The 22,416-nt window shown below is 38.0% G+C and overlaps 1 protein-coding gene across 4 annotated transcripts in view; it reads right to left on the bottom strand.

Annotated features, from left to right (window-relative positions):
* The window catches only part of KLHDC1 (kelch domain containing 1), a 43,386-nt gene that overhangs the window by 6,093 nt on the left and 14,877 nt on the right, over positions 1 to 22,416 (bottom strand). For 3 of the 4 annotated variants that reach the window (XM_042252303.2, XM_004010503.5, XM_042252304.2), the window contains 7 exons: positions 21,092 to 21,170; positions 19,402 to 19,485; positions 13,069 to 13,152; positions 12,538 to 12,596; positions 7,449 to 7,561; positions 5,869 to 5,941; positions 1,750 to 1,834 (listed from right to left, as the gene is read on the bottom strand). In XM_042252303.2, the coding sequence (XP_042108237.1) occupies positions 1,750 to 1,834; positions 5,869 to 5,941; positions 7,449 to 7,561; positions 12,538 to 12,596; positions 13,069 to 13,152; positions 19,402 to 19,485; positions 21,092 to 21,170 (577 nt within the window). Of the gene's footprint in view, positions 1 to 1,749; positions 1,835 to 5,868; positions 5,942 to 7,448; positions 7,562 to 12,537; positions 12,597 to 13,068; positions 13,153 to 19,401; positions 19,486 to 20,702; positions 20,795 to 21,091; positions 21,171 to 22,416 lie in introns of all 4 variants that reach the window. The other variant, XM_042252302.1, reaches the window with a different exon arrangement.

The raw sequence follows: 22,416 nt of genomic DNA, 5'->3' as shown, positions 1-22,416 counted from the left end.
GATTCATTTTAAAATCTCTTTATTCTGTCTCCCTTTTCCAGGTGATAGATTCCCTGGGAATTCCTAATTTGAAAATCACAGATTCGGATGATTTTTTGGATAATGACTCTCTCATCTAAAAGTTAATGGGGAAGAGTCAGCAAACATTTTTCTTATCCTTTCAAACAGGTCTTTAGAATTTTACAATTTATGATCATGATTTTAATCAGAATTCATATGTTAATGATAAAGTTTGTATCCTAAATAAATAGAGATTTCTAGTGCCAAGAAAACAAAGACAAACCACAAAATTTGCTTTTTAAATAAAGGTAAAGTTGTGGTTTTAATCTTTTATTAAAGCACTGAGTTCTTAGCCAAAGAAAGTTCTAAAACTTTCACTATACCTAACATTTGATTTGGAGGCCCCAGAACCTTACAGTAAACCAAATTCCCAGGAGAAAAGCCACCTTATTTCAGGGCTTGCCACTCTGTAGGAGCAGCTCTGGAGAAAACAATGCCTGAAGAGGTGAGAGGGCACTGGGGCTCTTGGGGGCGGGCTCTGGCTCAAGCGTAGCCCATCCCTGCCAGCTCGCAGTGTCAGCCATTCCCCAGCGCCTGACGCAAACCAGAGCAAGCAATCCTGAGCTCCTGGTCCATCATGTACAGACTGTGCCCATCTCTCTGAATTTCCCAGGGTGCTAGGAGGGAAAGAAAAATACTTTCCAAAGTGAAAAGTGAAAGTCATGTCCGACTCTTTCCGACCCCATGGACTACACAGTCCATGGAATTCTCCAGGCCAGAATACTTGGGTGGGTAGCCTTCCCCTTCTCCAGGGGATCTTCCCAACCCAGGGATCGAACCCAAGTCTCTCACATTGCAGGGAGATTCTTTACCAGATGAGCCACACAAGCTACAAAATCTACTCATTTATTCCTTTGACTTTAGTTTTATCAGATTTTAAAATTAGAATGCATTAACTGAACTCAATTGTAAAACAGGGGTGGATAAAGCAGTGGCAAAGGGAACATAAAATAGAAATAAAATATACTTTAAACATTTCAAAGTAGTTTCCTCATGAAGGGAAAAGCTAGCATTGATAATGTTCCAGTTATTAAGTTAGGTAGCAAATTTCAGGAGTACTTATACTTAGTAGTTTACATATACATTATACGTATTCTTTTCATGTTTACAAATATTTTAATTTGATAAAATTATAAATACCCAGACTATGGTAAGGGTCAAAGAGAAAAGGAAGAGTCATCTTTTTAAAGCTCTTCTTAATAACTTGACTAATGTTAAGTTACCTCACTCCAGTACTCTTGCCTGGAAAATCCCATGGACGGAGGAGCCTGGTCGGCTGCAGTCCATGGGGTCGCTAAGACTCGGACACGACTGACTTCACTTTCACTTTTCACTTGCATACATTGGAGAAGGAAATGGCAACCCACTCAGTGTTCTTGCCTGGAAAATCCCAGGGACGGGGGAGCCTGGCAGGGACTATGGGGTTGCTCAGAGTCGGACACAACTAAAGTGACTTAGCAGCAGCAGCAGCAATGTTAAGTTAATAGACCTATTTTGATTTATCGACTCCAAATATCCTGAAATGCTTCACAAAAGTCACTCATTCTGGAGATTAATCATACAACAGTGTAACATTTTGTGCCCTTCCATATTTTTCAATGTGGGAATATCAATAATCTTTTTGAACAGCCATTTAGCTTCAATAAAACAATTACTCAGAGAAAATATTTAGATATGAAAATTTCTTACTGTATCCAAGGAAAGTAAATCATCTTTGCTCCCACCAAATACCATTATTTCATTTTCTTTTCCCAAACAGGCTGTGTGCCATAACCTGTGATTGAAAATTATAAACAGGGAAATACGATCAAGGAAAAAGCTGTACATCACATATAAATCAATTTTAAACTGAACACTCTAAAATTGAATCTATTTCAAAAGAGGCATGATTGAACATAAGCCTATATCATCAAAGAGGTTAGATTTTAAAGATTCCTCTAGAATCATTAGAGACTTAGGTTCTAGGGTTCATTAAATCACATTATTTCAATGAAAGAGATGACTCCCAATAACTCTTTCATATTGTATCCTTCAACTTTTTTCTAACCTCTTTATCTCATAGATGCTGCTGCTGCCGCTATCACAAAATAAAACGATTTTAAAAAGAACTGACCAGCCTATTCCATAAACAGTTTCCTTACTGCTGTCTGCCATGGCGCTATTATCATCATTCTCTTTACACTGTCACGTCAATCACTTTGGGCACAGAATGCCATAACATGTTCCTCATTTTTCTGTCTCTAATCTCTTCCAGCTACATAGAGCTGATAAATAATGTATTTCAAATATTTGTTGTTTTTAAACATGGATATTTCCTGATCAGGAAGCATCTGTGTCATTGTTCTTAGCCTAAAATTTAAGATCAACAGCTATTTCTTTTTCTGATAAATTGTAATTCCTTTCTTTTTTCAAATGAACCCTCCCTCCAACTTCAGCCACGTTCATTCATTTGTATCCCCTAAGAGAAAAGCTTGTGTCTCTTTCTAGGCTTTGGTTTGCCCTGTTTCTTAGGCTTAGAATGAGAAGTCATTCTCTCAGGGCCTAAAAATAGGCTCAAAATCCCCAGGAAGCATTCCAAAGACCACCCAAATTGGCTCTGTTACCCTCTCTGCTCAGCATCTTTCAACATTTATGTGCTTATTTTATAATATCTTAACTTACATTTGAAGACAAACTGCTCTATCTACTACTTCAATTGTTTGATGTAATTTGTTTTCTAACTCCCAACAAAAACTCTATAAAGTCTTTAAGGTCAAAAATGGCCCTAGTAGTGTGCTGAAACCATGGGTAAAGCCAGTTGTGCCTGGCAACTCCATGTTCAATGATATGTTGGCCACAGTGGAAATCAGCAAATGCTACAAAATTAGGATTTTTTTTTTGGTTTTGTTTTTCTTGGAGAGCAGTTGTTAACTATGTACCAGCACACCACTGGAATTTGGGTAATCTAATTTTATGTTCTCCTTAAAAATACTTAATAAGGTTTTCTGCATCCGGTAGGTGCTCAAAAACTTCTGACTAACAAAAGCAAACGCAACATATTAGCATAATTTACTCAATACACAAATTATTTCAGAAAGAGCTAGAGCATCTCATGTTGTTTTGGAAATGGTTTGATAGCTCATATTCATGTATGATTTCATATTATTTACCAAAAGCAATGTTACATTTTTATAAAATTCAATGTTTCTGGGGGTCTAACTCTCAGAAAACAGTATACATAATTTCTCACTTTTAGAAAATAAATGAAAAGTTTCACAAAGTCATTGCTTTGTTTCTGAGAGTATTTGATTGCTTTCCTTAATAGACCAAATTGCTGAAGCAACAGATGTCTCCCAAATTACCTATTACCACGTATTTTATTACCACACGACTATTTTTAGTACATTAATTCTTTTTATTTAATTCCCACAAGTGCAAACAGTGGGACTGTGCACAATTTGTTAAAATAGTTTTCTCAAACAATCATGACACATTTAAGGACGAATGCACTTGGAACCCAGAATAGAACTGAGTCACTAGAAATTTTGTTTGGGAAATACTCTGCCCAATTCTCCAACTTGTATGTTAGAATACAAATTGTATAGATCTTCAGCAACACGCAGATTATGTTGTAGAACTGGGGACAGGGTTTGGAGGAGGGACTGAGCAAAGGAGACAAGAGTATAACAAATGCCCTCACAGGAAGGAACAGCTTAATTTTGAGAAGAGAAAGCCATGTGTAACCTTGGCAATACTCATGGGATCCAACAGTGCCTAAGGCTCTACATATCAACACTTTACTGGACATCTTTTACAGAAACAAAAAAGGGACCTTGCTGATAGCCACCAATATAGATGATCTGATATGATTACATAGATGGCTATTCACCGAAGCATAGTTCATCTAAAGTGAGAGCTAGTGAAGAGAGTGCTAGACTGTAGGACAGTGGTTCTCAACCAGGGTCAATTTTGTCCCCAAGGGGACATCTGACAATATCTGAGATATTTGATTGTTATAATACCAGGTGTGTGTGGCAAGGGGGAGTGGGCGCAACACCACTGGCATCTATTACGTAAAGGCCAGAGATGCTTCTAACTATCCTAAAATGCACAGGACACACCTAACAACAAAGAATAATTTGGTCCAAAGCATCAGTAATACCAAAGTTGAGAAACCTTTCCGTAGAATTACAAGCGGAGGATTAGGCAGCTTACTTTTCAAATTATAACTTGGAAAAGTTTGCACAAAATGCATTTTGGTGTTAAGTACATTCTTACTTTCATAAAAACAACTAGTATATATACACTTATGTATGTTCTCCTTACAATGAACTGCATCCCACCTGTTCTCCTCCTCACCTTGTAACCTGAAGATAGGTCTGCCTCTGTCTTATCTGCCTGAGGGGAACTCTGGCCTGGACTTCATCATCTCGGAATACTGGAAAGCCTTTCCTGCCTCGATTTTGGTGACATCTAGCTTGCAACCTGATGTTTTTTCTATAGACTGATAGTTTATGTCCTCTCACAGCTGCTCTAAACTTATCACCTAAACATTCTAATAAAGCATATGATTTACATGACACATCAGTTGAGTTCAAAGAAATCTCTTTACATAGCTCAGTTCTAACTAGTATTTTATTGATAACAGTTGTATGGCTCTAATTACTCATTAAGGATTGAAATATTAAACAGGAGCAATGAAAAATTACACATATTCTTACTACCACTTTGGTCTGTAAGTAATGCATCCACACAGACAACTGGAAGAGAACTAAGAGCTCCTCTGGTCCAATTCCCTCCTTTCATAGGTGAAGAAATTGATGCTCAGCTTCTTCAAAGTGACTTGCCCAAGCCAAAAAACTAAGCGTTAGCTGAGCAAGGACTAGAACACTGGGCTTCTGGATTTTAATATAAAACTCTTCAAATTAAACAATATATTTCAAAAGACCCAGAATTGCTAATACAGTCCACTGAATTTTTATATATAAGAATATGATAATCACAGATGAAGTTATGATAAGCTCTAAATGTATTGTGCATATTAATATAGACATATACTATATATATATTTTTTTCAGGCCTTTTTCTCAAGTATGTTACTTGTTATTTCTTAAATTTCTGAAATACATAACATTAGGTTATGCATTAATATATCATTAATTAGCTTCACATTAATATAAATAATCTATAGTAAAAAATTCTGAAATACATGATATAAAAAGGAATAAAACTGCTTGAATCTCCTATGGATATATCTTCATTACATTCAATCAAATTAGAAAAAATAAGAATTATAATATGAATGTGATTTTCTTTGCAGTCTAATAATGATATATTTTTCTACAATTTTTTACTCTATAATATACCACAAATAACTAATACATTTTCAAGAAATTTACATTAATGAGTATATCAGTTAATAAACAAAATAATAATCTGTCATCTACTGAGATAAACATGAAAGCAACTTCCTCATTAAATTGCTATAAACCACTTCAAAACCCAAATAACTACTAATAAAACCAACCTCATTTGCATCTACTTATTAAAAATATTAACATTATATGATACTTTCAATTTCTTAGCCTTTTCATATTTACCAGGCAAGATTATGCAGTTAGCTAAAAGAGTAATACTTTCAAATATACAAATATGGATAGAAACTGAATATATCCTTTCTATTATCTAATTTGGGTAATATCAAGCTTATTTGAAATATATCCTTCCAAATGGTTTCCTGTTTTAATAACAAACACTATAAATTTACTGCTATATTTTAATACTTTAAAATTCTTAACTATTTCAATATTTGCCAACTTCTAGACTTACCTGGGTTTTGTTTTAGGTAAATGTGTAAGCTGCTTCCAACAATTTGTTATGACATTATGAATCCAACCATCACCTGCAACATTATGAGTTTAGAAATTGAGATCAGGTCTTTGGGATAGAATTTTAATTTTTCCCCCAAGTTTGTCATGCTACATTTATATGACTATCTTTTGTGTGTGTGCATATTTTATCATAAAAACCCTCAAACATGGACAAAAGTCAAGTGAACATGACAAGGAACTGTCACATAACCCAGATTCAACAGCTACTGAGATTTTGCCAAATGTGCTCCATTTATCTCTCTTTGTTTTCTTGCTGCTGAATTATTCTAAAGCAAATCCTAGCTGTCTTATTACTTTCCCCAGTCATAGTTCAGTGAGCATCACTAAAAAACAAACAAACAAACAAAAAAACTAGACATTTTGTAATTAGCTACAATGCTATTATCATTTAACCACAATGCTACAGTCACAGCCAAGAAAACTACAAGTGGTTTTTTGGGATCATCTGATACCCGTGTGACTGTATCTTAAGCTGAATCTCTAAGGGAGGAAACTGACTGGAGTAGGAGTTAGGACATTTAGTTCTCCATAGTTCAATGACAAAAACCAGCATATAGGGATCTGAAGCACTAAAGCTCATGAAGATATATCAAAAAAACCCTAGCGTAATGGGTAAATGTTAATTTTTTTCTTCCAGTTTTATTATTGAGATATGAGTGACACACAATACTGTACCTATTTAAGATGTAGTGATGTTAGTTTTTAAATTAGATTCCAAATCTCTTTTAATTAAAAAACCCACAAATTAGACAAGTATAAAAATCTACAAAAACTGGCTGTTCCTCCAACCAGCATCTGGAGTTTCCTGGCCAGCAGACTGCCAGGTACACAGCTGGTGCTCAATAGAAATTTTTGTTGGAAAACAAGTAATTGTTTTTACACCCTATATAAAAATATATAAATGGTCTTAATGGTATATAAAGTATCTTAAGGAAACTGTCTTAAGCTATAGAAAACTCTGAATTAAATTACAAAACACTTAATATGTCAAACTAAGTAAATAATTCTTGGTCATTTGTCTATCTTGATGCCACAACTTTTACTGCTGAAGAAAAACTGGGATACAAACGCACAGCCGTTGGAATCTGCAGTGTCAGGAGTTAAAAATACTCTAGCTAAGCACTTTCTTTATACTTCTGGAACAAAAAGAGAAGCAACTGACATTCTCAGCTTGCTTTTCAGAGACTTCTGGGAAAGGCTCTTCTTCTAATCCCTATTCTAGACTACAGCATAAGCATCTGGGTCAAAAATTGGGAGGACACAAAATCACAGAATACTATAGTTGAAAGGGGCTTTAATTCCCCTAGGTTCAACTACTTCCTTTCCCTACACCCAGGAAACAGGAGAACCTAAAGAGAGGTAAGGGTACAAAAGCAAAGGGGCCTTCTAATTCTTGATGTGACCACATAGTTGGGGATAAAGGTAAACTATAAAATCAGAAAAAGAAAGATACCATAGTATCAAATACAATCAGGTAAAAAGAATAAGATATTAATTGTAGGCTAAACTTCAGCTTACTTAATGGAATATTGTCTGCACTTAGGCCACCAAACAGGAAAAGTGTATCATCAGCTATTGGTGTTAAAGTATGCCATGACCGATGTTTAGGGTTTTCTCCATTAATAGGAATCCTGTGGTGAGGGAAAAAAAAGAAAAGTCAAGTCAAAACAATTTTGACTATGTTAGTCAAAATGAAGATTTTTGATCATCTCAGATCTCAAAAGAAAAAACTGCCCTTCCCAGTTTAAAAAAATTTGATTCTACTAATCCCACCTACAAGAATATTTTAAAGCATTCTTAAATTCTTAGACAAATTTACACAATTTCTTTCCTTGTAATGTCTATCCCTCTTGCCCACAGAACACAGACTGAAAATTTTAAAAGTTAATTCCTAGTTATTCACAATGCATACTGAGCATCATTCCTACAGAAACTGAGCTGGATCCTGTGGGGCTCCTAGGCACAAAAGCCTTTCTGTGTCCCCTTCTCTGAGTTCCAAACGGCAGGTTCAGTTCAGTTCAGTTCAGTCGCTCAGTCGTGTCCGACTCTTTGTGACCCCATGAATTGTAGCACACCAGGCCTCCCTGTCCATCACCAACTCCTGGAATTTACTCACACTCATGTCCATTGAGTCGGTGATGCCATCCAGCCATCTCATTCTCTGTCGTCCCCTTCTTCTCCTGCCCCCAACCCCTCTCAGCATCAGGGTCTTTTCCAGTGAGTCAACTGTTTGCATGAGGTGGCCAAAGTACTGGAGTTTCAGTCTCAGCATCAGTCCTTCCAATAAACACCCAGGACTGGTCTCCTTTAGAATGGACTGGTTGGATCTCCTTGCAGTCCAAGGGACTCTCATGAGTCTTCTCCAACACCACAGTTCAAAAGCATCAATTCTTTGGAGCTCAGCTTTCTTCACAGTCCAACTCTCACATCCATACATGACCACTGGAAAAACCATAGCCTTGACTAGATGGACCTTTGTTGGCAAAGTAATGTCTCTGCTTTTTAATATGCTATCTAGATTGGTCATAACTTTCCTTCCAAGGAGGAAGCATCTTTTAATTTCATGGCTGCAGTCACCATCTGCAGTGATTTTGTAGCCCCCAAAAATAAAGTCTGACTCTGTTTCCACTGCTTCCCCATCTATTTCCCATGAAGTGATGGGACCAGATGCCATGATCTTCGTTTTCTAAATGTTGAGCTTTAAGACAACTTTTTCACTCTCCACTTTCACTTTCATCAAGAGGCTTTTTAGTTCCTCTTCACTTTCTGCCATAAGGGTGGTGTCATCTGCATATCTGAGCTTATTGATATTTGTCCCGGCAATCTTGATTCCAGCTTGTGCTTCTTCCAGCCCAGCGTTTCTCATGATGTACTCTGCACATAAGTTAAATAAGCAGGGTGACAATATACAGCCTTGACGTACTCCTTTTCCTATTTGGAACCAGTCTGTTCCATGTCCGGTTTTAACTGTTGCTTCCTGACCTCCATATAGGTTTCTCAAGAGGCAGGTTATGTGGTCTGGTATTCCCATCTCTTTCAGAATTTTCCACAGTTCATTGTGATCCACACAGTCAAAGGCTTTGGCATAGTCAATAAAGCAGAAATAGATGTTTTCTGGAACTCTCTTGCTTTTTCCATGATCCAGCGGATGTAGGCAATTTGATCTCTGGTTCCTCTGCCTTTTCTAAAACCAGGGCAGGTTGAAACAGCTGCTAATCAGGGAAAGGAGAGGGTATAGAAACAAGGGAGGAGCAGTGAAGAAACAAAAGTGCATTCTTGGGGCAGGGCCTGGTTCCCTCAAGGGATATGCATAATATCTTTGAACTCTTCTGTAGCACTGAAACCCTCAGCAAATGGAAGATGTTAACTACTCGATGAAACATTCATCATGGCAGAGAAGGTCAGAGTTTGCCCGTCATCATCTGACATCAGACAATCTCTGGACTGAAGGAATGTGGACCCTGCGCAAACCCTGATCCTTATCAGCAGCCCTGTTCCTGAACTGTAAGACTCCTCACAAGCTCCCTCGGGTGGGGACACACAGTTTTGAGGGCATTAGCCCACTGTGACCCCCTTTGCCTGGCAAAGAGACAGAGCTATTCTTTTTTACTTCACCCAAAACTCTATCTTTGAGATTTAATTTGGTGTTAGTGTACAGAGGCCAGATTCGGCTTCCCTGTCGGTAAATCAGCAGAAACCTCTTCAGGTTTTCAATGTAATTACTTTCATGTCCATCATTTTCTTGACTGCTGTTTCACGTTTAGTTTTGTATTTTCAGCTGATTATGGGATTTTGTTGTCTTTTACTTTGGTCTTTTTACTATGGAATTTCCTGAAAACACTAGTTACTCCAACTGCAAAATAAAAGCATGCAGGCCATTCCAGATCCAGGATAAACCTCTAAAGATTTCAAACAAATATTGCCATATTCTTAAAATAAAAACATAAACACAAGGACTTCCTGGTGCATAGGACACAGGTTCAAACTTTGGTCAGGGAACTAAAATCCCATATGCCATGCATTGAGGCCCAAAAAAAAACCCACACAGAAAGACCATAAGTGCAAAAGTTTAACTAATTTAGGAGGTGAGAATAACATGGGCCCGTGGTAGAAGACGTAATTTGTTTTTTCCAAAATGGAAATATTTTTACTGTTTTTATAACTATTAAAAAATATTTGGGTTACAAAATGTTCAACCACTAAATTAGTTTTTATAAAGGAGAGTTCTGTAATCCTGTTCTCCAGCAATAAGAAATCATAATTTGGTATAGATCTTTCCTGACTTTTATGTACATTTAAACATATTTATTAAAAATATACAAATAGAATCATATATTCTGACTGTAAATTTTTTTTATTCAATTAATATATTGCAGAATATTTCCATGAAGCATTGTTTCCTTTGTTATGGAAGCATGGCAGTTCACTGGGCAAATGTACCATGATTTAACAGACCCCACTTATGGACATGAGGGTTGATGTCATGTTTTTGCTTTTATAAATAACGTGGCCATAAACATCTTTGTTGTATATGCACACACATATACACATATGTGCACACATATAAATACTTGTCCTATTTTTGTCTTAGGAGGAATTTTGGATCAAAGTAGAAATTCCATATTTTAAACACATTGCCACACCACCTTCCAGAAAATTGTACCAATTTAAACACCCACCAATTGTGTTGTTACAACCTAGGATACACTGGTCATTTGTAATTATTCTTCCTGGTAAGTGAAAAATTATTATTTTTATTTCAATTTCTTTAATAATTTATGAAGGTAAACAATTTAAAAATAATTTATAAATATTTGTATTTCTTCTATGAGTTGCTCATTCATGTTCCTTGTTCAGTTTTACTGTATTGTCTTTTTCTTACTGATTTTCTGAGCTCTTGTGAGTCATAGCCCTTTCTGTTAGAATTACTGTAAATATTACTTCTAGTTTGCTTTTTGCTTGCATTTTCCAACTTGCCTCTTAACTTTTTATGGTATATATTTCTACACAGAAATATTTAATTCTTAAGTGGTCTTATCAGTCTTTTTATTTATGAATTTTAGGTTTATATCATCTTTAGAAAAGCTTTTTCCATGCCAAGATTTTAAAGATAAATTGTTATATTTCCTTCTAGTACTTCTGTGGTTTCATTTTTTAACAGTATTTGTACTTTGGCATCGGAGAAGGCGATGGCACCCCACTCCTGTACTCTTGCCTGGAAAACGCCATGGACGAAGGAGCCTGGTAGGCTGCAGTCCATGGGGTCGCTAAAAGTCCGACACGACTGAGTGACTTCACTTTCACTTTCACGCATTGGAGAAGGAAATGGCAACTCACTCCAGTGTTCTTGCCTGGAGAATCCCAGGGGCGGAGGAGCCTGGTGGGCTGCTGTCTATGGGGTCGCACAGAGTCGGACACGACTGAAGCTACTTTGCAGCAGCAGCGGCAGCACTTTGGCATAATGTGCTGGCTTAAAGCTCAACATTCAGAAAACTAAGATCATGGCATCTGGTCCCATCACTTCATGGGAAATAGATGGGGAAACAGTGGAAACAGTGTCAGACTTATTTTTTTGTGCTCCAAAATCACTGCAGATGGTGACTGCAGCCATGAAATTAAAAGACACTTACTCCTTGGAAGAAAAGTTATGACCAACCTAGATAGCATATTCAAAAGCAGAGACATTACTTTGCCAACAAAGGTCCATCTAGTCAAGGCTATGGTTTTTCCAGTAGTCATGTATGGATGTGAGAGTTGGACTGTGAAGAAGGCTGAGCGCCGAAGAACTGATGCTTTTGAACTGTGGTGTTGGAGAAGACTCGAGACTCTCCTTGGACTGCAAGGAGATCCAACCAGTCCATCCTAAAGGAGATCAGTCCTGAGTGTTCATTGGAAGGACTAATGCTGAGGCTGAGACTCCAATACTTTGGCCACCTCATGCGAAGAGCTGACTCATTGGAAAAGACTCTGATGCTGGGAGGGATTAGGGGCAGGAGGAGAAGGGGATGACAGAGGATGAGATGGCTGGATGGCATCACCAACTTGATGGACATGAGTTTGTGTAAACTCCCGGAGTTGGTGATGGACAGGGAGGCCTGGTGTGCTGCAATTCATGGGGTCACAAAGAGTCGGACACGACTGAGCGACTGAACTGAACTGAAGTGATGGCTCTGATTCTATCTCATTACATGAACAGCTGAATTGGTAGCTAAATATATTATTCTATTTCTAAATATATATTAGGAGCAATAAAATCTGATTTTGACTCACTTGATTATCTGTTTGTTATCTGACTCCATTAAAACTTCATTATTTCTTAAAGACCCTTAAGAATTTGTAATATAAAACCAGTAATTTCAAAAAAACCCCAGCACATTCACATAATCAATTTTTCACTGTTAGTGTTCTCATGTTTTAGGTAGCCTGATTAAAGAACAAACTCTATATTTATATCTATATATTTCTTGCTTAGGCAAACAATCTGGAGGGGAAGAAAACATCTGTTCAGTTTTACAGACCCAAATTTGGATTATAGCATGCATGTGCAGACACACACAAATCCAGAAATACCTACAGGTTAAAACAATTCTTAGAATTTCAAACTTACCTTCCCGACCAGGTCCAGGTATCTAAGTTTAGATAGTGCAAATCATTCATCCTAGTTTGCTAAAATAAAATGTATGAAATTGGTCACTGTTCTAAATATTTAACGGACTTAAATTTTGGCTTTAAAATAAAGTCATATTAAAAATAGATCAACTCTATTTTACTTAATATCAGAAGTTTACACATTGGGAAACAATGTTAAGCATTAATAAAATTAGCATAGAGCTACCAAATTAATGTGTCAAGGGAGAAAGGAAAAAATGAGTATAAACTAACAAGATTTAGATAATAAGTAAAGTTTTTCTGATAAATCACTGAAGTGAAGGATTCTCCGCATTAAAGTATGATTTATAATCATCTGTGATTACTCAGATACGGTCTGTTCGGGTAATAGAAGATTTTTAGAAGTTATTATTGAACGGTGTTTTAATCTCCAGACTATCTGAATGTTCAGCTATTCCACAAAATCAAAGGATAAATTTTTTATAGGAAACATCAAACAAAAAAGACCATTTCCATAAAAAACACTAACCAACACACGTCCGCCAAAGATATAGCCCTTATTTCCAAGAACTGCACACGTATGCGCGGCTCGTGGCTGTGGTGGAATGCCACCCTGCAAGCAGAGATCAGAAAACAGAGCACAAAGGCTTAGAACATCTGTAAGTTATATTCCTATGCTCAATATGCAAAATTCTTGCTGCTAGGTTACAATTATGTATGTAACTTAATTAAAAACCCTAATGCAAAAGTCTATTCAAGGTAGTAAGCAATTATAGACAAATACTACTCTTAAGGGATTAATTCACTCAGATCTTTATTTTTTTTAATGTTTTCCTTAAATACCTGACACTATTTGGCAGCATGAGGTTTCACATTAATTTTAGCTCAAAATGTAAAGATTAAAAAATTAAATTTAAAGACATTCTCTTTGTCTCTCTGACACACCCCACCCCTTCTTTCCTCTCTTTTCTCTCTCTCTCTCTCACACACACACATACACAGAGTTAATATTATGAATGACAGTACACAGAGTGGTAATCTCAGAGACTCTAATAAAAAAATTACATCTGTCCCTGAAGGCTCTTGGTGCTTCAAATTCCACAATAAGAACTTTACTCTTGGCTTAAGCCAGTGTTTTATCTCTTACTAAAACTCTTGACTAACTGATAATATACCTTTATCCTTTACTTTGAATAAATATAGCAGATCTTTTCTTCAGAGAAGTTTTAGATTGGTGGGAAAAAAGTACAATGAGTAGATGAATGAATAAAATATAAATAATTTTCTGCATAATTTCCACGTGTTCATGATGAGTACTTTTCTGTTTGTATTTTTCATTCCAAATTCTGAAGGAACCCAGTATTTTCAGCTCGTTGGCTACCAAATGTGGGCATACAAAATTTAATCTCTGCATCAAAGATCATAACTTTCTACACTTTTCAGGTTTATTTGAATAAGGTCAACACGGTAAGAAATAATTCTGATATTACCTATATGCGTGTGTGTTAGTTGCTCAGTTATGTCTGACTCTGCAACCACATCGACTATAGCTCACCAGGCTCCTAAGTCCATGGGATTCTCCAAGGCAAGAATACTGGAGTGGGTTGCCATGTCCTTCTCCAGGGGATCTTCCCGACCCAGAGATCGAACCTGGATCTCCTGCACTGCAGGCAGATTCTTTACCATCTGAGCCACCTGGGAAGCCCCTTTACCTACATAAGATTTTTAAATAAGTGAGAGGGAACCATTTGTGTTGCAGTTCCCAACTCTTCAAGCAAAACAAGTTTTAGTATCCAGTCTCTGATGTGAAATTTTAGAAAAATTCTTCTACTACATACATGTTCATTGTGAAATAAATGAACTTTCTCCTTTTTTATTTATGAAATACATTTAATAGCCAATCAAAGCTTCTGAATAAACTGGGTTCATATTAATCCAAACAAAAACAAAGTAATGGCATTTGCATTAGCCTATGGAAAAAGCAAGAGAGTTCCAGAAAAACATCTATTTCTGCTTTATTGACTATGTCAAAGCATTTGACTGTGTGGATCACAATAAACTGGAAAATTCTGAAAGAGATGGGAATACCAGACCACCTGACCTGCCTCTTGAGAAATCTGTATGCAGGTCAGGAAGCAACAGTTAGAACTGGACATGGAACAACAGACTGGTTCCAAATAGGAAAAGGAGTACGTCAAGGCTGTATATCGTCACCCTGCTTATTTAACTTCTATGCAGAGTACATCATGAGAAATGCTGGACTGGAAGAAACATAAGCTGGAATCAAGATTGCCGGGACAAATATCAATAAGCTCAGATATGCAGATGACACCACCCTTATGGCAGAAAGTGAAGAGGAACTAAAAAGCCTCTTGATGAAAGTGAAAGAGGAGAGTGAAAAAGTTGGCTTAAAGCTCAACATTCAGAAAACGAAGACCATGGTATCCGGTCCCATCACTTCATGGCAAATAGATGGGGAAACAGTGGAAACAGTGTCAGACTATCTTGCGGGGCTCCAAAATCACTGCAGATGGTGATCGCAGCCATGAAATTAAAAGACGCTTACTCCTTGGAAGGAAAGTTATAACCAACCTAGATAGCATATTCAAAAGCAGAGACATTACTTTGCCAACAAAGTTCTGTCTAGTCAAGGCTATGGTTTTTCCTGTGGTCATGTATGGATGCGAGAGATGGATTGTGAAGAAGGCTGAGCTCCAAAGAATTGATGCTTTTGAACTGTGGTGTTGGAGAAGACTCTTGAGAGTCCCTTGGACTGCAAGGAGATCCAACCAGTCCATGCTGAAGGAGATCAGCCCTGGGATTTCTTTGGAAGGAATGATGCTGAGGCTGAAACTCCAGTACTTTGGCCACCTTATGCGAAGAGTTGACTCATTGGAAAAGACACTGATGCTGGGAGGGATTGGGGGCAGGAGAAGAAGGGGACGACAGAGGATGAGATGGCTGGATGGCATCACTGACTTGATGGACGTGAGTCTGAGTGAACTCCGGGAGTTGGTGATGGACAGGGAGGCCTGGCGTGCTGCGATTCATGGGGTTGCAAAGAGTCGGACACAACTGAGCAACTGAACTGAACTGATTGTGTAAACTGTGCAAACGATGCACAGTGCTTATTAAGTTGTTTGAAATACTCAAGATAACGCAATTCTGTTCTCATAGGGTTAAGAATCCTGTGTAGGAAAACTCTTTCAACCTTCCACTTTATGGATGACACAGTATGTGTGTGTGTTAAGTCGATTTAGTCATGTCTGACTCGCTGTGATCCTATGGGCTGTAGCCCACCATATCCTCTGTCCATGAAATTCTCCAGGCAAGAATATTAGAGTGGGTTGCCATGCCCTCCTCCAGGAGGTCTTCCTGACCTAGGGATTGAAACCAGGTCTCTGGCATTGCAGGCAGATTCTTTAAGTATTAAAAACCAATGCATCTCCTCCATTGGCAGGTGGGTTCTTTACCACTAGGGTCACCTGGGAAGCCTATGTCACCCTCTGCTGCTAAGTCACTTCAGTTGTGTCCGACTCTGTGTGACCCCATAGACAGCAGCCCACCAGGCTCCCCTGTCCCTGGGATTCTCCAGGCAAGAACACTGGAGTGGGCTGCCATTTCCCTCTCCAATGCATGAAAGTGCAAAGTGAAAGTGAAGTCACTCAGTCATGTCTGACTCTTGGCGACCTGTGGACTGCAGCCTACCAGGCTCCTCCATTCATGGGATTCCTTAGGCAAGAGTACTGGAGTGGGGTGCCACTGTCACACTCTATGGCTTATCTAAAAGTACACAGCTCTTTCATGACACAATTAGAATGCAAATTCAATTTCTTCAACTTCAAAACAAGTAACTGTTACACTGTATCAAGTTACCTTGCACTTTGATGCAGATATTGAGGAACAATGAATTAATTTAAGGAAGTGTCTAGAAAATAAAGAAAACAGATTCTAGCTGCAACCACATCAGAAAAACTTTCAGATAGAATATAAACAATGTAAGAGTTCTTTGTTGGAGTACATTTGTTGGAGAAGACTCTTGAGTGTCTCTTGGACTGCAAGGAGATCCAACCAGTTAATCCTAAAAGAAATCAGTCCTGAATATTCATTGGAAGGACTGATGCTGAAGCTGAAACTCCAATACTTTGGCCACCTGATGTGAAGAATCGACTCATTGGAAAAGACTCTGATACTGGGAAAGATTGAAGGCAGGAGGAGAAGTGGGTGACAGAGGATGAGATGATTGTATGGCATCACCAACTTAATGGACATGAGTTCAGCGAGCTCCAGGAATTGGTGATAGACAGGGAAGTCGGGCATGGTGCAGTCCATGGGGTCAAAAAGAGTCAGACATAACTGAGTGACTGAACTGAACTGAACTGAACTGAAGAACATATCTGAAGAAATGATCAGAGAAATCACAGTGAAAATACTGTTAAACATTAACGAAAAGTGTCCCGTGCCTGTTAGGCTGTTGGCACAGAAGGATGGGAGGGTTACAAACTATGGTAAGGAGAGACAGTCACAGAAAGACCTGAAGTCCTAAAGAACTCCTTATAAGCTACTTCAGCTCACTGATCCCAAGGAGCACATTCTAAAACTATGTGTGCAGTAGCTCCAGATTTTTGCTTATTGTCTAAGGAAGCAAAGTGTTAAGAAGCCTGAAAGAGATCTAGGATGAGTTTTAGTAGATCCAGTGTCAATAAAATTTCTCTCCACTTGCTTACTGATATGAAATTATTTTAAGAGAGACAAGATGCTTTTATTTCATTAACACATAAATCTTAACATTCAAATACTGACTGCAGGAAACGTCCATCAGCAAATATGATTGACTGATAGTTGATGAGTTCCAAAATTAGAATAGAACAGAAGAACATTGGAAATGTGAAAGCCACTGCTAGGAAAAAGAGGATGCTGAGATGGGTCAAGCCTTGCAACACTTTTTATTTTGCATAGAACTTCCCTCACTTCCATTTACAGAAGCTGAACTGCAAGGAATTTTATGTATACATGTATGCTGTGGTTTATTCATTAAGTTGTGTCCAACTCTTTTGCAACCCCAGGGACTAGAGCCCACCAGGCTCCTTTGTCCATGGGATCTTCCAGGCAAGAATATTGGAGTGGGTTGCCATTTCCTTCTCCAGGGGATCGTCCCAAACCAGAGATCAAACTTGTATCTCCTGCTTTGTCAGTGGGTTCTTTACTGCTGAGCCAACAGGGAAGCCCATATGCCTGCCGGTTAGTGGATAAAAATTTGGTCTTTCCCTAGGCTATAGCAGCATCACCTAGCAACTGTTCTTCTCATAACATTGCTTGCATGACTCATAACTGTACTTGTTGACAATCCTCCAATCCTCTCAAATCCTCTCTCCTCTCTTTTAAAATCACAGAGAATAGAATTTGAATCAAATTTTGGGTTTTGTTCAAAAATTTGAACACAAATTTTGTTCAGTATTTTATTCTGCACAGTTCCAGTGATCTGACCAACACAATACCTTTCTCCCCTAGGGACAGGTCTCAAACTCGGGCCTGGGCAATCATACCCTTGGCAACGGGGACTGATATAGAGGAGGAACACACCTAAGTAGAGCCAGAGTCCTTTTTCTAGGGTGAAGATACAGACATTGAGAAAATACAGCACCAACCGAAAGAACTGCCGGAATAGGCAGGGCTATATTCCCTCCTAAATGAGCTGGCCAGTCTGCAGCAGACAGAATAAGCTAGCACACAGAGAAGCAGGGAGAAGCCAATAGAAAGATGGAAATATTGTGATGAGGTTGGGTAAATTGCTCCAGTTCCTAAGGCCCTGGTCCCTGTAGCTTTTCCACTGTGTGAGCCACTTCAAAATATACCTCCCAGCTATGCAAGAATTCTTTATGGCTTAAACTAATGTGAATCTGTGTTTGCTCACTAGCACATGAAAGAGTATTAAGATTTCATGAGTTTATGAAACATAGGCTTTTCAAAATCATGAACTTTGCTACAAAAGGACTTTTAAAAAGAGCCTTCATTAAATTAGGGCATTACACGGAGAAACAGTGGAAACAGTGTCAAACTTTATTTTGGGGGGCTCCAAAATCACTGCAGATGGTGATTGCAGCCATGAAATTAAAAGACGCTTAATGTCTTTTATGACCAACCTAGACAGCATATTCAAAAGCAGAGACATTACTTTGCCGACTAAGGTCCATTTAGTCAAGGCTATGGTTTTTCCAGTAGTCATGTATGGATGTGAGAGTTGGACTGTGAAGAAGGCTGAGAGCTGAAGAATTGATGCTTTTGAACTGTGGTGTTGGAGAAGACTCTTGAGAGTCCCTTGGACTGCAAGGAGATCCAACCAGTCCATCCTGATGGAGATCAGCCCTGGGATTTCTTTGGAGGGAATGATGCTAAAGCTGAAACTCCAGTACTTTGGCCACCTTATGCGAAGAGTTGACTCATTGGAAAAGACACTGATGCTGGGAGGGATTGGGGGCAGGAGAAGAAGGGGACGACCGAGGATGAGATGGCTGGATGGCATCACTGACTCGATGGATGCGAGTCTGAGCGAACTCCGGCAGTTGGTGATGGACAGAGAGGCCTGGCGAGCTGTGATTCATGGGGTCGCAAAGAGTCGGACACGACTGAGCGACTGAACTGAACACTTGTGGGTAAAGAATGATGATGGCATCTCTCTAGAGTTTTCTAGAAAACCTTAACCTGGAGAAAAATATGTGATAAAAAAACAATAATAGTGACTGCACTCAAGAGAACCCCTTTCTATATGATTACAAACTCAATTACTAACAGCCAATAACTTAGTAAAAGAAATTCACTTTAAAAGTGTTAAAACATAAAGGTGACTTTTCGGAATACTTACTTTAATTTCGGGCTGAAGCCAACTCTGTGTCTTTGTGTCAAATATGTGAACATCATTATGCCATCCCCAGAATATCTGCTCTTCCTAAAACATAAATTTTTAAAAGGTTTTAAAAGGTTTTAATGACTTTTAGATTTGCATGATAGTTTCACTGCATATTTACTGGTGAAATAATAGACAATTTTACAGAAATACCGTCAAGTGTGACCATAGTTATAAACTTAACGCGTATCACCAGTGGCTCACAAAGTGCGATCCCTAGGCTATAGCAGCATCACCTAGCAACTGTTCTTCTCATAGCATCGCTTTCATGACTCATCACTGTACTTGGTGACAGTTCTCCAATCCTCTCAAAGGACTATCTCTTTGAAAATTGCAGAGGATAGAATGATATTTAGATTTGAAAATCTGTTTTCCTAAAGTACATGTGCCAAATTTCTAATATTTGCTGTTAGAAACTTTAGGGAACAGTGGTTCTTTTTGTAAAAGAATTCTAATCACTTAACTAAGCAGCTTATTCTTATACATTAAATGTATGCTTACTCTCCTTTGTTTTCTAGGAAGACTTGGCAAGACAAAGATTTAGCAGTTAGACTGTATTTAGTATCTTCTGCATTGCTGAAATCCTCTGCCACTACTCAAGCTTACCTCTGCAGCAGTTTTGTGTCATACGTCAGGACTATATCATTCATTTTCATCAGGACTTGTCAAACAAGTCAAATAAACTACATAATTTACCTAGTTCAGAATCTAAGTGAAAAAAATCTACCTGTACATCATAAACTTCAGGATGTGATCATTAGCCTAACTATACTAGTTGAGAAAAAAAATGAGAGCTTCCACTGATGAGCAAAAATAATTGGACATAATTAGTGGGAAGTTATATTACTAAAAATTATCAGTAATACTGTCAGTAGCAAAACTTAAAAGATACTTCATTTTAAAAACTGAAAAACCATGTAAACTACTTTTGTCACTTAAAAACCATTCAATTTTATTAACATATATTAATTTCACACATAGTCTAAGTAAAGCCTATGGAGAAATTTTAAATACTCATATACAAAGAGATATACATGATATGTACATATATCTTTACATTAATAATGAATAATAATAAAATACACTAGTAGAAGGTAAAAGTGAGGCTACTGTGTATCTTAGTGGGAAGATCAATGGCTTTTAAAGTTATCTTTTAAAAGATTTCATTTTTGTAAGTCATGACTTCTTTCATTAATATAATAGTTTATTCTCTAGCCAGTAAGAATAAGTAGAAAAAAGCAGTAGCACTACCAACTTACTCATTGTCATACAGAAGCCAGTCTGAGCTATGAATAGTTCTGGCGGACGTACCTAAAAGGAGGTGTATGTCAGCAACAGCCACTGTGGTTACCTATGAACAGAGTTTTTCAAGTTGTGCTAAAGCCACTACTTGTCTACTAGAAGCATCTGTAAGTGATTTATGACATCAGAAAAGAAATTACTCTGCCAGTAGCAATGAAGGCTGATACTATTAGGTGAGAAAATCTCTTGCAACTGAACCCAAATTCAAAAGAGAGAAAAGACACCTTTTTTTTTTCATAATATCAATTATAGCAAATTAAAATGAGAAGGACTGGGCTCATTATTTCTAAAAACTTTAAGGCGACACTAAATTAGAGGAAAATGTAAACAGTGATTACTCTCTTACCCAAGATGCATCATGAACATCAAAACAATCTTGGAGTTCATTATGTCTCCTACACCCATAGCCACCAAAATATATTAATCTGAAAAACAAAACAAAGGACACACTTTGGGAGTTCTGCTTTCAGCTTGTTCACAGAAAGTTGAAAGATATCATTTCTCTCACAACCTAAACAAGCCATATAAACTACAAAACCATAATTAAAAAAAAAAAAATCAAACCGCTATGGGAACACAGAGACCTAAGCAAACTAATTCCAGAAAGTGATGAGCCTGTAGCAGGAGAGAGAAACCCATGCTTTTATCCTTGATGCAACAGGAGGAGGAAGACCCTGGCACACACAGGGTTTGTAAAAGAAGCCAGCCAAAATTTTAACAGTCACATGTAGGCTCACACAGCAAACTAGAACTTTAAGAGACTCAGTCACCTAGGGAGTTTGAATCTATTCAAAAAGTATTCACATAATCTTCAGAGAGGACTTACGGTCAGTCACCAAGAGAATGAAGCAGCAGAGAGCAGCGCAATTCTTCTTGAGGCAATTTGAGCTATCAACTCTAAAGTTTGGGATCAGGATAGGAAATCTGGAGGAAACACCTCAGAGTGCTGCCCGCAAAAGGCCAGGGAGGACATGCAATGCTTAGAGCGATCACTCAAGGTACAGAAAGTATAAAGTGGAATTGGGGAGCAAAGAGAACTCCCTAGCAACCTAAATTCCTACCAATTAGGCTATGGAACAAGGAGGGATCTCTCACAGTTCTGAGAAGTAAGAACATGGCTGTGAAGCCCAGCTCAAAATCTCTACACAATCCCTAGTGCTCAAAATGTGGGGCCCTAGCAAAGAAAATTCTTGATCCTGCATCAGAACATTTGAAGCCAGTGCTAAAACTGAAAGAAACTAAAGCTGCAACAAAGCCTAAGCACAGGCCAACTGCAGGTTAGACTGACTTAAAGCACACTCCAGCAGTCTGAAAAAGAAAGAACGGGCATGCCCTTTTCTGGAGAGATGCATTGTTTACTACAACTTTACTGTTCTTTCAAATAGAATGTCTCTCATATGATGTAAAATTAGAAAGTATATGAAAAGGCAAAAAAAAAGTGACCTGGGATCAAGAGAGGAAAGAGTCAATATAAGCTGACTTCAAGGTGGCCCAGATATTGGAATTAGCAGACCTGGCCTTTAAAGTAATTCTAACAGAAATAGTAACAGACCAACTTGTACAAGGTGGACAAAGTTCAGGAAGAACGAGGTAATTTTGGCAGAGACATGGGGACCCCTATTATAGAGGCAATCAACTTAAGATGAAGTGATTAGGGTAGGCACTAATTCA

This window comes from Ovis aries, chromosome 7, assembly GCF_016772045.2.
Source record: "Ovis aries strain OAR_USU_Benz2616 breed Rambouillet chromosome 7, ARS-UI_Ramb_v3.0, whole genome shotgun sequence".
Classification (NCBI taxonomy): Eukaryota; Metazoa; Chordata; class Mammalia; order Artiodactyla; family Bovidae; genus Ovis; species Ovis aries.
Note: the sequence above shows the minus strand (reverse complement) of the source record. Positions and strands in the feature narration are given on the sequence as shown.